Source organism: Nelusetta ayraudi, unplaced genomic scaffold (genome assembly GCF_046127955.1).
Source record: "Nelusetta ayraudi isolate G7.1 ecotype Tasmania unplaced genomic scaffold, CSIRO-AGI_Nayr_v1 ptg000092l, whole genome shotgun sequence".
Lineage (NCBI taxonomy): Eukaryota > Metazoa > Chordata > Actinopteri > Tetraodontiformes > Monacanthidae > Nelusetta > Nelusetta ayraudi.
The window spans coordinates 1,634,942-1,648,596 of NW_027466142.1; the positions used below are offsets into that span (position 1 = coordinate 1,634,942).

The 13,655-nt window shown below is 47.2% G+C and overlaps 1 protein-coding gene across 6 annotated transcripts in view; it reads right to left on the reverse strand.

Annotated features, from left to right (window-relative positions):
* wdfy3 (WD repeat and FYVE domain containing 3) overlaps positions 1 to 13,655 on the reverse strand; it is a 62,298-nt gene that overhangs the window by 22,298 nt on the left and 26,345 nt on the right. For 5 of the 6 annotated variants that reach the window (XM_076047231.1, XM_076047232.1, XM_076047226.1 and 2 more), the window contains exons 14-23: positions 11,155 to 11,347; positions 10,465 to 10,679; positions 8,609 to 8,721; positions 7,206 to 7,443; positions 5,218 to 5,318; positions 3,332 to 3,550; positions 2,820 to 3,004; positions 1,624 to 1,855; positions 1,346 to 1,506; positions 1 to 112 (exon numbers count right to left, since the gene is read on the reverse strand). In XM_076047231.1, the coding sequence (XP_075903346.1) occupies positions 1 to 112; positions 1,346 to 1,506; positions 1,624 to 1,855; positions 2,820 to 3,004; positions 3,332 to 3,550; positions 5,218 to 5,318; positions 7,206 to 7,443; positions 8,609 to 8,721; positions 10,465 to 10,679; positions 11,155 to 11,347 (1,769 nt within the window). The remainder of the gene's footprint in view (positions 113 to 1,345; positions 1,507 to 1,623; positions 1,856 to 2,819; positions 3,005 to 3,331; positions 3,551 to 5,217; positions 5,319 to 7,205; positions 7,444 to 8,608; positions 8,722 to 10,464; positions 10,680 to 11,154; positions 11,348 to 13,655) is intronic. The other variant, XM_076047228.1, reaches the window with a different exon arrangement.

Below are 13,655 nucleotides of genomic sequence, written 5' to 3' on the forward strand. Positions count from 1 at the left end.
CTAAGTATCCGATGACGGCGGCGCCGATGGTTCTCGCCGGCCCATTCAGATGACCAGCGGCGTTATGAAGCAGCTTGACTGGGGTGGCGTTCTCGTGGGACGACACAGTGAGCTACAGAGGGGGGCAGGGTCAAAGGTCAGTACAGAGGTAAAAAAAAAAAAATAGGACGTAAAATCAGTTTATGTCATATCACTGCTTTACCGCAGCTTTTCTGGTGAATAGGAGTTATTTTCTCGTAATTATCAAGTTTTCTCTAAAATATGTATCGAGGAAGAAGACAGTTTCCCTCAAACATTGCTGTGTGCACTGACTGACAGGCACCAGTTTATCTCGTAATTACAAGGAAGAATCCCGTAATTACAAGCAAAGATCCATAATTACAAGAGAAATTATGAGATAATTTTCTCATAATTACAAGATATTTTATTTTTTTTGACTGCAATACCCTCTTTGTATTTTACATGTGACATTTATGCCCATTAAAACTCCAATCCAGGACAACACAGTGGCAATCAGGGAGATAAACATTTAAAAAAAAGTGTTCATTTTAAACAGAATGTAGTTTTATTTGCCGTTTTGATTTAAAACACACTCGCATACACACACACACACACACACTTTTGAGGGGCCCACTTAATTGTACGATGAACGCCTTTGTTATTGTGCAACAGGTGGCTGCTGCAGTAGAGACGCAGCCTCAGCAGTAGCTGTGACATTTGGCGTGAGTCACCCCGAGTGAAGGCTGAGCAGCAGGAACAGAGCTGCAATGGAAAATGACTGGACAGGTGCGGAGGCAGAGATAAGGGCGGAGAGAGGGCACCGCTTGTTCACAGTTCACTCAGTCTTTAGTGAGATTAGGAGGTTGGAGCGCTAATTGTTCTCCATATAAAAAACCTGCAGTTCTCTCGCAGATGAATGTAAAGAGGGCCGGCAGTGAATCCTCTGGTTCGTGAGAGTCGGACTCTTTGAGGCGCGCACACACACACACACACACACACACACACACACACACACACACACACACACAGACACACACACACACACACACACACGTGTGCAAAAACGCGTGGGTGTGCTCACAAAGACTTTCTCCCATGCGTTACTAATTATCTGTCGTCTCCATTTGTCCTCCCTGCAAACATTGTTATCTAAGGCTCCACAAGCTGAACCATCACTGCCCTGTTGCTTTGCTACATTCCGCCATCTTTTTTCTTTTTTCTGGAGTTACATCAGACGGCCACCCAGGGATAAAAGTAGGTTTTTAAATGGCTGTCAGTCTGCTAATCTTGAAAGAAAAAAAACATGCAGACAGACACGGTTCTGCAGACGGGAAGCAGGTCTCACCTGCTTGGCGATGGCTTTGCTGTCCAGCTTGTTGTAGACTTTCCTGATCTTGGCCACCGTGAGGGTAGAGACTGACAGTCCGTACAGACTGAAGGAGACTTTCTCCTCCGGCACCAGTGCCACCGCCAAGGCTGGCGCTACCTCTGTTTTTGAGTCTTTGCCTGAGACGGGAGGAAAAAACAATGCGTTATACAAACCTGAAGATTGAATACCAGTGAGTTTGAAAGAGAGATGATATCAAAACTGGGGAAAAGAAGTGAGCACTGAAAACTACTCACATGGCAGGTAAACAGCTTGGAAGCTGCCTACATAGGTGGGGCCCAGCTCATAGATGGCGGCAACGCTGGTGGCGGGCAGGACCTCCTCCAGGAAGTGGCTGGGCCCCAGGCGCCACACCAGACTGGAGAGCTGGCGCTGGGCGGGCGGAGTCCCCACATACCCGTACACGGTGCTCAACACAGGGGGGTTGGTGGAGCCCGAGCCCCCCGGTGCACTGTGGATGTAGTGGAGCTGTGGGGGTGGGGCGGGGGTGGAGCGGAGAAAGACATTTCACTCAGGATGGTCGTCTGGTCTGGCTGTGCAATAATTACCAATAGGTCTTTTATACAGACATTCTTATATCTGACATCTGAGATTTGTGCACCGCTGACAGCAGCTCCTCAGGGGAGTTTGAAAAACCACAAGTTGACTCGTGCACGCTCGCAGACGGATACAGCAGAGCGGCACGCTGGTTTCCTGCTTGACAACCACAGCAGGAAACCGAGAGCTGCGGCGCGCCGAGACGTTCCGCCGCTCTGCCGTCTTCTCTCGAGGGGTTCTAGAGTCACTACACCACAAGAGCCACGTCACAGGCTGCCGAGACCTCAAGGTGAGTGCGCAAGAACAGCTGCTGCAGAGATGCGGTGCCTGTGCTTCTACTGACACCCCGGCCAGGGGATGTTCATCAGCGTTTGCGTTTTAAATCAAAGCCAGAAAGAGGTGTTTGACCTTTGAGCAAGAACCTTCTAATTTTAGGTTCATGTGGAAAAAATGTGGCCTGCAACTCGACTTAAATTAACTATACAACAAAACTGTAGGTCCATTCATCCTGTATTTAGGAGATATGATACTTATGGTATGGTCTAAACTGGTTGATTATTTGACACATTATTAGGTTAAATTATCATTACATGTATGATAATATCTTAAATACTAATAACACTGTTAATATTATACTAATAAAGTTCAAATTTAAAATGTTGGCAATTGATACGCACCAAAACCATGGCCAACAGTCAACATTACAAAACATTGAGTCAAAATTACATGACATTTTTAAATGTAACAAAAAAATAAAACAGAAATTTGAAGATCACAAACTAACACTACAAAATGTACAACACACTGCAGCGCACTGTACACACCAGGTCTCCCCAAGTGTCTAATATCACTGAGAGGCACTGAGTCACTCAGTGTGTGCGGTAGATCCTCTTACCTTGACAGTGCTGACAAGCTGGCCGTCCAGGTACAGCGTGGCCATGCTGTTCTTCAGCATGCCCTTACTCATGACCAACACCAGGTGGTGCCACTGGCCCTCGGCGATCAGCTCTCCGCAGCGGAAGCGGGCACAGCAGGGCAGGATCTCGTAGAAGGAGGCTTCCTCACTGGACTCATCCGCTGCTTGATTGGAGGGGGGAAATATTGATGAGTCAGACGGATCTGGCAGAGGTACGGACATCAGTTTGACTAATGGTGGAAAAAAAAATCCCTAAAGAGGCTGCTTTTATGAAGCGAATAAGATGAGGGAGAAGTTTTTCTCTCCACTTGAGAACCCTCAGTCTAAGCAAAACATAAATAAATGCTGGAAAACAGACAAAAATATCAACATCAGCAAATCATTTTGCCATTTTGAACAATTTTCTATCTGCCTGAACCAAATGCGTCACTTATTTCACTCTCGTTAGAAAAATACTTTTTCAAGGGTGTTGACGTTGCTGCAGGACTCACAGTAGGTCTGCAGCAGCTCCTCCTTGGTGGAGACGGTGAGCGAGCGGTCTTTGGTCGACAGCACCACGGCCAGGCAGACGTAGTGCTGCTCAGAGGACGTGGCCCGGCGGACCACCGTCAGCAGTCGCACCGGGTGCGCCTGAGGAGCAGCGCTGAAGCGCTCTACGCAGAACCAGGTGGTGTAGCTCAGGCCCGACGGAGGGGGAAACAAGCGCTCCCCTGGAGATGGAGGAAGAGGAGGAGGAGGAGGACAGGAGAGTGTCAGTGCAGCTCAGGTTTCACACTGTTGCGTTACTGTTGCGGTGGAGGTGAGGACACAGCGACTCTGGCCTCACACCACAGTCATGTCAGACACAGGTCTTGTTCCAAGCGTTCAAACGTCAGAGCGACACTCCACAGGTCATCGGACGGCAGTGAATTGAAATTGGCTACAATTTAACACAATTCACCGTCTTCTAAAAAGACCGTCATCTGTCTGATTTACAGGGATTGATTCCTCTGTGTCGTTTAGCAGACGTGGACAAAAAGCAGCGTCGCTGTTCAAACTGCATTACTAATATGCAGCACCGACTGCAGCTCACAGGTGATGGATAACGGCAAAAATAATCAATGAAAAAAAATGTTGCAGGCAAACTGCGGCAAGAGGCAAAAGACAAGGAAGGCAGGGCGGGCCGGGCGCGAGGGAGAACTCGTCTTAAAAACAAGCATCTGCAGACTGACGATGCTGGGTGATGTCATATGAGGGATATGGGTCAGGTAGGAGCAGCAGGGACAGAAGGAGTGAAGGGAAGCAGGATGAGCACAAACCAGGCCAGACTAGAGACGGCGGGGAACGGTGACGGACAGCAGAGAGGAGACGGATGGAGGGAGAATGGAAAAGGAGGATGGAGACAGAGATGAGGAATGAAAAGGGCAGAGAACATGATGAAAGGTGGAGGAGAGAGAGAGAGAGGTCCAAAAATAGTGGCTGGCTGGAGGAGGAGAATGAGGAAAAGGAGGAGGAGGAGGAAGAGGAGGGTGGCATGGAGCGAGTGAGAACACAGGGACAGGAGAGAGAAGAGGGAGAAAGGAGAGGGGAGAGAGCTGCGTGTCATAAATAGTGAATGGTTTTACACGCTGTTAAAACAACTACAGGGAAGATGGAGAGGAAGTGGAGGGACAATGCAGGGGGAAGAGGGGAGTGGAAGGATGGAAGAGACGGACGGGGAGGATGTCAGGTCGGAGATTGGCGTGAGGGATGGAAAGGGCAGAAGAGATAAAAAAAATAATAATAATAAAGTGATGAGAGCTCAGGGTCTAAAAATAGTGATTGGCTGGAGAGGAGGAGGAGCGGGAGGGGGAGGAGGAGGGGGAGGAGGGCGGTGTGGGGTGGCGAGTGAGTACAAAGGGGCAACGGAGGAGAGGAGTGGTGGGGAGCAGGCGAGAGGAGAAGAGAGGAAAGACAGGAGTCGAGAAAGAGTGAAGAGGAAGGAAGTGAGAGGAGCATCATAAATAGTGAATGGAGCGACAGACTGGAAAAACAACTTTGGCGTCATAGATTAAATTTATCCCAGGTCCATGGAAGCAGCTTCAATAAGTAAATGCATAAATCAAAAGATATTTTTTATTTTTACCTTTCAAAACAAACAGACTTGTTGAAAGGTTGAAACACGCCGATATCACCGCATTAAAAAACAAGGCCGGGGAGAAAAAAAAAGACAAAAACTGCGGCTGCATTTTAATTTTCATGCTGCTGAGTGAAGGGAAGCAGGGAGTCGGACTTGGACTGGTGGGTCTTTATTCTGCATGCAAAACAACTTGGAGGATCTTAAGAGTGTGCATGCTGATTGGATCAGGGGGAAAAAGAAGATGCGAGGATTTCATTTAATTTCAAATGTTTTTCTGACCTGTACCCATGCCGCTCAGCACTGCCCCGTCGCTGACACCTGAGGAGTTGGTGTTGCTGCTGGGGGCGTTGTGGGGAGCCAGGCTGGGCAGAAACAGGCACCTGGTGGGACAACAGGGGACAAATTCAGGAGGATTGTTTAAGGAAACAACTGCAGGTGAGACAGGAAAACAAAACTGAACACCAATGATCTGATACTTTGGTATCATTCTGTTGTGACTGTATGTTTGTGTTAAACCATCCATGATGACTGTTTTTTTTTTTTTAAAGGGGCCTCTAATTAGAACTCATTGTGCTACACTTTTAGCTGCAAGCTATTTTGATGCTAACGGGATGATACGCTGCAAAACAAAACAGTAAAAAAGCGTTTTTCAAGGTCAAACTCTCTTCCTATTGGCCATGCACTGTAAATTAAAGAGACTCCGCCCCCAACACTGCTATTAATCATCAACCTGACGTAAGAAATCACTGTTTCCCATCTACCTTCATCTAGCAGCGCTGATAGAATCTTCCCCGCCCCTTGTGAGATGGCTCTGGGACGCATGGGTGTGTGTGTGCGTGTGTGTGCGTGCGCACCCAGGTGTGTGTTTAAGCATGTTGTGCATGACACAGAGTGAATGTGCATGTATATGCGATTCCTAATAGCAGGGGGGGCATCAATATTTCATGATGACAGATGGGAGAAGAAGGAGGGGTGGACTCCATGCGTGTGTGTGTGTGTGTGTGTGTTTCCTCTGTTTATGCCGAGGGGAAAGTGGGCCAGTGCCTCACTGCCAGTGAGCTGCTGCCTCTGCTGCCTCTGCTTTGCTGTGTTTTTCATGAGAAAGCCCAGGTTCTATTCTGAGCAAGTGGGTGAAGGGCTGCTGGTTCTTTTAAGGGAAAAGAATCTGAACACGTACTGAATCCTGAAGTAGAATAACAAGATCCTCGGTCGGGGGAATCTATTAGAAGCAGTCATAGACAACCAACCTGAGGATTTTCACTGGTATTGATTAAGAGCAGGTTATTAGACCAACAGCACCAGAGGGAACTACACAACTCAGCTACACAATGTGAACTGTAAGAAGAGAGAGTGAATAGTGAAAAGGGTTTTGAAGCCATGATTTTCTTGAGGTATAAAGTGGCGCAATTATGAATATTAATCAACAATCTTACTTATTTTGGCTCTGGGTGTCTCCCAGCAGTTGGTTATTATGCACCAGTGTAACACGTGTACGTGTCCGGCATGTGCTGCCGTAGCGGTGCGGATGCCCTTCCAAGGTTACAAACCAAAGCCTGTCAAATTCTGCCCGACCCAAAACATTCACCGTGATGCCAAAAAAAAAAGAGAGGCAGGAGGTGCCGAGCTCGTTCTGTCAGCAGCAGCACCTGCGGAGCTCAGCCGAGGGCGTCGCGCCGCATAAAGAAGCGGAAAATAATCCTATTTAAATGCATGGCTCTACTACTGGAGGTGACGAGCGGCGCCCCACTTAGACAGTTGCAGTTGTAGCTGAAAGGTTTTTTAAAAAAAGAGGCCTGTGTAATTGTAAGGAAAAACAACATGTGGGAGCTGCAGGTGTGCGCCAGTGTTCAGGCAAAGGACAGAAAGAGATTTGAAACTGTGGTTTGGCCAAGTGACTGGAATCATAAAGAGTCTTCCGCTCTTCCAACAGTATCCAAGAAGATCTGAGCATATGATCCCAGTTCTGGCTTCACTTCACTGCCTGGCAAACTAAGAATTTCATTGTTAACTTTTAATAGGTTTATTTCTCCTTTTGTATTTCTCGACTAATTTTTTGTTGTTTTTAATGCTGTGCTATTGTTGTTTGCTGTGCTATTGTTGCACGTTTTCTTAACTTAGTTACAAAGTAACTATGCAAAGAAAGTGCAAAACAAATAAAGTTACTATTAGTATCATTATTATTATTATTTTTACTATTAGAGAAGATGTTCACAATGTCTGCGGACCCCCGTCTCCAGAACTCCCCAAACTTCTCAACACGGACTCACCCGAATCCTTCCAGCGAGGTGTCGAACTCCACAAACGCCGGCGTGACGGCCGACCCGTGCAGGCGTATGTCGTGGGGCGTCGTCATGGACACCAGGCACTTGACTCGGGTGAGGGGCACGGTGCTGCCCTCTGCTGAGCGCACCAGGCTGCGGCTGATGCGATACTGGCCGTTGTCCTCAGCCGGCGTGGCGAACACGCTGTCGGGGCCGAAGCCCTCCATGGACGTGGTCATGCTGTCTGTGGGGATGAACGGAGACTCACTGGTCAGACTCACTTCCCGGCAGTTACATCAAACCAGGTCTTTTTATTTTTACCGTTCCCCTATTCTCCACCTCATCTTCACTCAGAGTTTGCACATCTGTCCTCAGACTAAAGTGGCCGAGATAGCGCCGTGCACATTAATGGCAGCTAATGAGCCGTGCAGGATTACGCTCGGCCAGACAAAGACAGATAGCGCTGTGTGCTCAAACAGTGGCTGCCCGTGTAAAAAGCAGTAATTAGCAGGGGCTTAATATCCATCCTCGGCTGAGAGCGGGCACAAGAAGCAATTAGGGAGTGCCGGATGAATCGGCCAAATGAAAGGCATTAGCGGCTGTTGACAGAAAACAAACCCTTTGCAGAGGCGTCAACACTGGCAGGCCACTCTTTGGTGAAAAGATTGTGGTTGCACATCTGTTAAAGTACATTGGAATTTTGCTCAGTGCTTCAATTTTAAAAAAAAAAAGTAGCAGAGCAGCTACTAACCTGCACACCCATTATGCACCTTTCCTCCATAAATTGGATAATATGTGCATGTTTGCCTGGCGGTGGTTGTTTTTTTTTTAACAGCAATTCAACTGCAACCGAAAGCTCATCCTCAGCATTATTAACATATCACCTGAGAATTTGCACCAATGTGCGTAGATTGAAAATGAGGAAATGAGAGTGAGTTTTTCCCGTACTTGAAAAAAAGATTTTAGCAGAGACTGCGCAAACTTTGGCACAGGAGGAAGCTGAGGTAACCATGATGGAAGCGGTTCCCTAATGACTTAAAAACACTCACCGCGGACATCGCAGACAGAGGTCTTTAATTCCTAGACACTGAACTACTGTCAGGTTTACCTGGATGCGAAAAGCTTTTCTGCCAAGTTATGCATCAACGATAATTAACTACGAAAAGTTTGGAATGCAACTGCATCGATCAGAGAATATACTTTTAGTTTAGCACACAAGATTGGATTGCACAGCTTAGCATTTTACAATAACTTTGACTAAAAATGTAACCGGCGGGCCTGAAAGTGCAGCAGCGCACCTTTAAAAACAGGCCGGAGCCACAGCGCCGAGAACAACGTGTCCTCTAAAGCCTCTCTCTTTTTTTGCATGCTGCCGTTTGGTCAAAACAAGGATGTTGGTTGAGCCTTACTTCTCATTTCTGCGTCGTAGCTGAGTGAGCTGGGTTTGTGGACCCTGTACTGCTTCAGCAGCTTCTTGTCCCAAGCGCCGCAGTTCAGAGGGTTTCCGAGACGCAAGAATTCCCTGCGGAAAGACAGAGGGAGAGAGACAGACAGAGAGAGAGAGCAGCCGACGCGTTAATACTTTTAGTTTAGTAATATGTTTACTCTGGATTTAAAACAACACACTTACATTTAAAAGCCCAGCGTGTAAGATTTTGGGGCATCAAATGATTCATGTTCACATTAATTCCCGTGACCTCACAGCCGTGGTGTGTAATACTGCTGCCTCTCTAAAAGTGAAGTAGCAATTAAAAACACACAACACTCACTTAATGTCAGTGCATTTATCCTACTGCCTGCAGTGAATACGAACACAGCCCCTTAAACATTACGCACTGGGCCTTTAAGGTGATAATAGGTTATGGTTCATGGATCTTTCAATTATGCATCCATAACATAAATATTAAGAAGGCGTTGATTTCACAGTTCAGTGGTCCACTGGAAGCACAGCGTGCAACACCAAGTATTTTTCAGAAGAGACAACCAATTATCAGGAAACAAAAAACGACAAAAAACTGCGTCTAAGGCCCTGAGCATTATGGGTAAGATTATCTATCCAAAACACGACACGTCGAGCCAGTGCCCCCCCCCCCCCCCCCCCCCCCCCCCACACACACACACACACACACACACACACACGCACACACTTCCGCTCCCGTCGTCTCCGCAAACAACAACACATCCTGTGTGTTTTCAGGGCGACTGATAAGGCTGCCTGTCATGTTAAAGAGAGTCAAATGCAAAGCACTCCGACACCGGCTTCACCCCATCCGTCCACCCCGACCCCCACCCCCACCCTCATCCAACCCCTGTCTCGCCTGGGAATTCTCGCTGAGGCACCAATGACTGAAAAACCAGACAGCCTCAGAACATCAAAGAAGAAGACAGCGCTGCTAAGATAGCAAAACAGAAGCAGAAAAACAAAACAAAGCTAAAAAACAAAAACAAAAACACAAAAACAGAAGAGGTGCAAGAATTAGGAGTGACAGCACGGGGGATGACAGGAGCGGGAGGACAGGAAGCAGACTGACAGCTATTGGTTGTGTTAACCTGGCAGCACAATTACGGAGGAAGGGAACGTCAGCCGGAGAGAGAGGAAGCACATTTACATATAAAAAGAAACAACCCTGTGCACGGGCAAATAACTTTCCTCCCCATTCGGCGACCCTGCCCCCCCCCTCCCCCCGCCCCCCCCACCCGTCCTCGCAGTTAACTAGTCAAGCGGAAAATGAGAGCGGCTCAGTTTTGTCTGCATGCGCAGCCCCGCTTCACACCCTGAAACCTGTCAAAGAAGATTACAGGCTTCCCAAAAGGGAAGGGGAAAAAAAAAACCAAAAAACATCCTCATGGCTATGTTTAGTTCATTGGGGAAAAGTTTGCATGTCGTAACATCAAGGAGATACACTCTGTAACCTGCTGAGGTATAATCCCTGAATGCTGCAGGTCAGAATCTAAGCCGCATGAATTAGACATTTTTAATTGGGCACCATAACACACATTGCATCATCATTACTATCTCAACCTACTGAAAGGAGCAGTTTGTAAGATCTAGTAGAAACAAAACGGGAAAATAGTGCTAATGTTAAGCCCTGTTTTCTTTTTTTTGCTTCTCTTTTTTTTTCGTGGTGATAACACAACAGCTCAGGATCCATGTGTCATTTTAAATGTTCTACTTAGGGCCTTTTAAAATGACAGAGATAAAAATATTATTAATATTAATAATAATGATGATGATGATAATGTCAAAACAACTCATTCCGTGTACCTGAGTGCCATCGGATGCAGCGCCTGCGAGGCCAGCCTCTCGAACATCCTTTGTAGTGGCGGGTGCAGCGGGTGGTCTTCGTCTCCCAGGGCCTGACTGCAGCGCTGCAGCAGCCGCTGGTGGAGGCAGGCCTCGCACAGCACCTGCTGGTTCCGCTCACTGTTCACCAGAAGCTGCAGGATGTTGGCCACCGCCAGCTGCAGGTCCAAGGCATGCTGGAGAGGAAAGAGAAGTCGTTTAATCAAACGTTTTTGATTATTTGAAATCAAAGACAGAAATTATTTTCTTCTCAGTCTCCAGTTGGGTAGCCTCGTACAACACTCCTTGGTTTAGAGCCTCCTGAAAAAGCTTTTAGCTTCCTGCTTAAACTGATGCTTGATAGGACCTTGTACATTTGCAGAAGGGGGGAAACAAGTTGGAACCAGAGAACAACCAGAACCTGGTTGTTGGTGATCATTCCCAACAAGGCAAGAGTATCAGTAATGGTAGTGATAGTGGTACCCTTTGTGACATCACAAAGGGCCGACTTTCCAAAACTGGTGGATATATGTGGGACAATGCAGATAAGAGACACACGGTGACCTACAAAAACACAGTCTGCCTCGGATCATTGCTTTCCTGTCTGTAACCCCACTGACCCACCAGCGCAGGAAGTGCTCTAGAGCACATTTCCTGCTGGCGCTTCCTCACCTCTGGCTGGCTGTCGGAGGAGACGGAGGGCAGCAGGTCCAGCATGGCCAGGACGGCCCCCGGATGGATGACCACCATGTCAGACGAAGAGGAGGAGGAGGACGCAGGGTGGGAGGAGTTGGTTAAGTGGAGCTTCAGGTCCGCCAGGGCTTTGACAGGAGCGGACGAACCCGACGAACCGTAGTAGCCGTGTCTGGGAGCGGAGGGGAAAAAGAAGTCATATTTAGGAGAAAACAGAGGAGCCAATTAGACTTTGGAGATGTGCTAAAGGGAAACCTCACTAGGAACCTGTCGTGGTCATTCATAACACCAAATTAACACTAATTAATAACACTTATCAATAACACTTATTTATTTATTTATTTATTTATTTGACTAATTCAGTCTTTGACCTGTATAGGCTGCTTTTACAATCTAATTTTCTCCAATGTGGGATAAATAAAGACATTCTTTTTCTTAATCTTAATGGAACCATGCTAATTGAGACAAGTGGAAAAATGAGGGCATTTAATATTTACCCTTAAATATCTGCAAGCACAGTTAATCATATTAAAAAGAATCAGGGTCACAGGATGGGGAGCCAGTTTGTCGTCAAAGTCGCTGCTGGAATGCAAGCAGCTCATTATCAGTGGCTGGTAAATATTCTGAATTGTCTCCGTCATTCCTTCCAGGGAAAAGAAAAACATACTTTTATTGCTGGCTTTTTTTTTTAACGGGGACAAAAATAAAGCAGCCACTCTATGAGAACCAGCGACTATTTACATCAGGCGTCCTCATACTTCACAGATCAAGGTCTCAGACTGCCACTACGCCAGCTAATGGGCCGACTCGTCCTCATGTGTAAGAGCACAGAGGATCTGCGGGGACGCGCAGTTAGGCAATTACACAAAACAGGCACGTTGCCACAATGCAAATTAGCAGGCGGCAAATCCCCCCTCAGTCCCCCCTCCCCTCCCGTCCCCTCAGGGGGAGTGCAGAGCCAAAGAGGCCAAGAGTCTGCGCAAAGTGCTGCAGGGTCGAAAACAGCCGGCAGGAAACCTCACTTGCTCGTGTTAAATTGGTGGCTGGCCAACGATTTAGTGGCGTCTCAAGGCGAGTTATTTCCATTAAAAAGAAAGAAAAGATACTTAAAGACAAAGACACGTTTAATTTCAGGTTAGAAGAAGTAAGACAAGACAAAGTTTTATATCTCGCAACATTTCGAAGTAAATAATAATATTTATACATGATATCATTAATTTGGATGCAAGACCCTACACTGCACCCATTTTCTTATACCTTTACTTTTTTATCCTATATTGTAACAAGGCACCTCACACAATTAATTATAGATACATTTAACAAGAGAACAATCTCACATTTAGCCCTCTGTTTGCAGCCTCCTGCAAAGGCAGTGCCTTTTAGTTTTCATTTATTGGGACTTCTACATGTTTGTAAGAGGACAAGAACATTGTGATGAAGCCAGAAGGATTGAAGGATGGGGGATAGAGATTGGAAAGCATCGGGAGAGTCAACTTGGCCTTTTTATCAAAGAACAAACTGAAGATGCTGAGTGGAGTTTCTTCAAAGAATTCCCAAGGAAAGGAAGTGCACTCGCAGCAAGAAATATTTTGGGGTGTTCAAGTGAAAAAGACATAAAAAGGACATGCGGCCAATCACTGCTGACCCTTCAGCCAGCGCGCTGCCTGAATATGCAGCCTTGGAGCTCATCCATGCAGACAGACGGGACAGACTCCTGAGAGGAGATGCTCACTTTCACCTTGACAGTCAGGACGACTCAATAAGACGGAGACGTCTGAAACATCCCCACTGTCCCCCCCCCCCCCCCCCCCCCTTTCCTATAAATAATGAAAATTCAAAGAACTGCACGGTCTGGCTTCTTTTTCCCGAGGACGGTGGTGCTAGCAGAGTAAGTGAAGGAAAACACAAGGAAATGGAAGGAAGGTGCAACAGGGTGAGGATGCATGAAGGAATCTTCAAGAGGAGAAAATTGGCCTTGCACTTTAACTGAGGCTTTGCACATTACCTTGCAAGAGAGCATAAAGCACAATTCACAAAACTGAATTAAATGGACGGTGTGAAAGGCATGACTCCCAGCTCTGGGCAGCGCATCCAGACGGAGCTGGTTTTTCAGCCTAATATGCACGGAGGCGTAGAAAATGAGGTGAGACTAACAGAATTTAAGAGAAAGTGACAAAAGTTAAGAAGGAAGGCTGGAGAGAGAGAGAGAGAGAGAGAGAGAGAGAGGGAGAGAGAGGCGGAGCACTGTAGCTACCTCTTCCTGGCGAGCGCCGGCGTGCCCCACGGCGAGGGCAGCGAGGTCTCGTGAGTCAGACAGGGAGGCACCTGCTCCGCTCGGCTGCATGGCCACACACACACACACACACACACACACAAGAGCATGTGCAGCAATCGTCAGAGCACATACACGCACATGCAGCCGGGCAGATGGACCGGGCCGAGGATGAGCAGCCAGACAGCGCCACAGGTTAGAGGAGGGA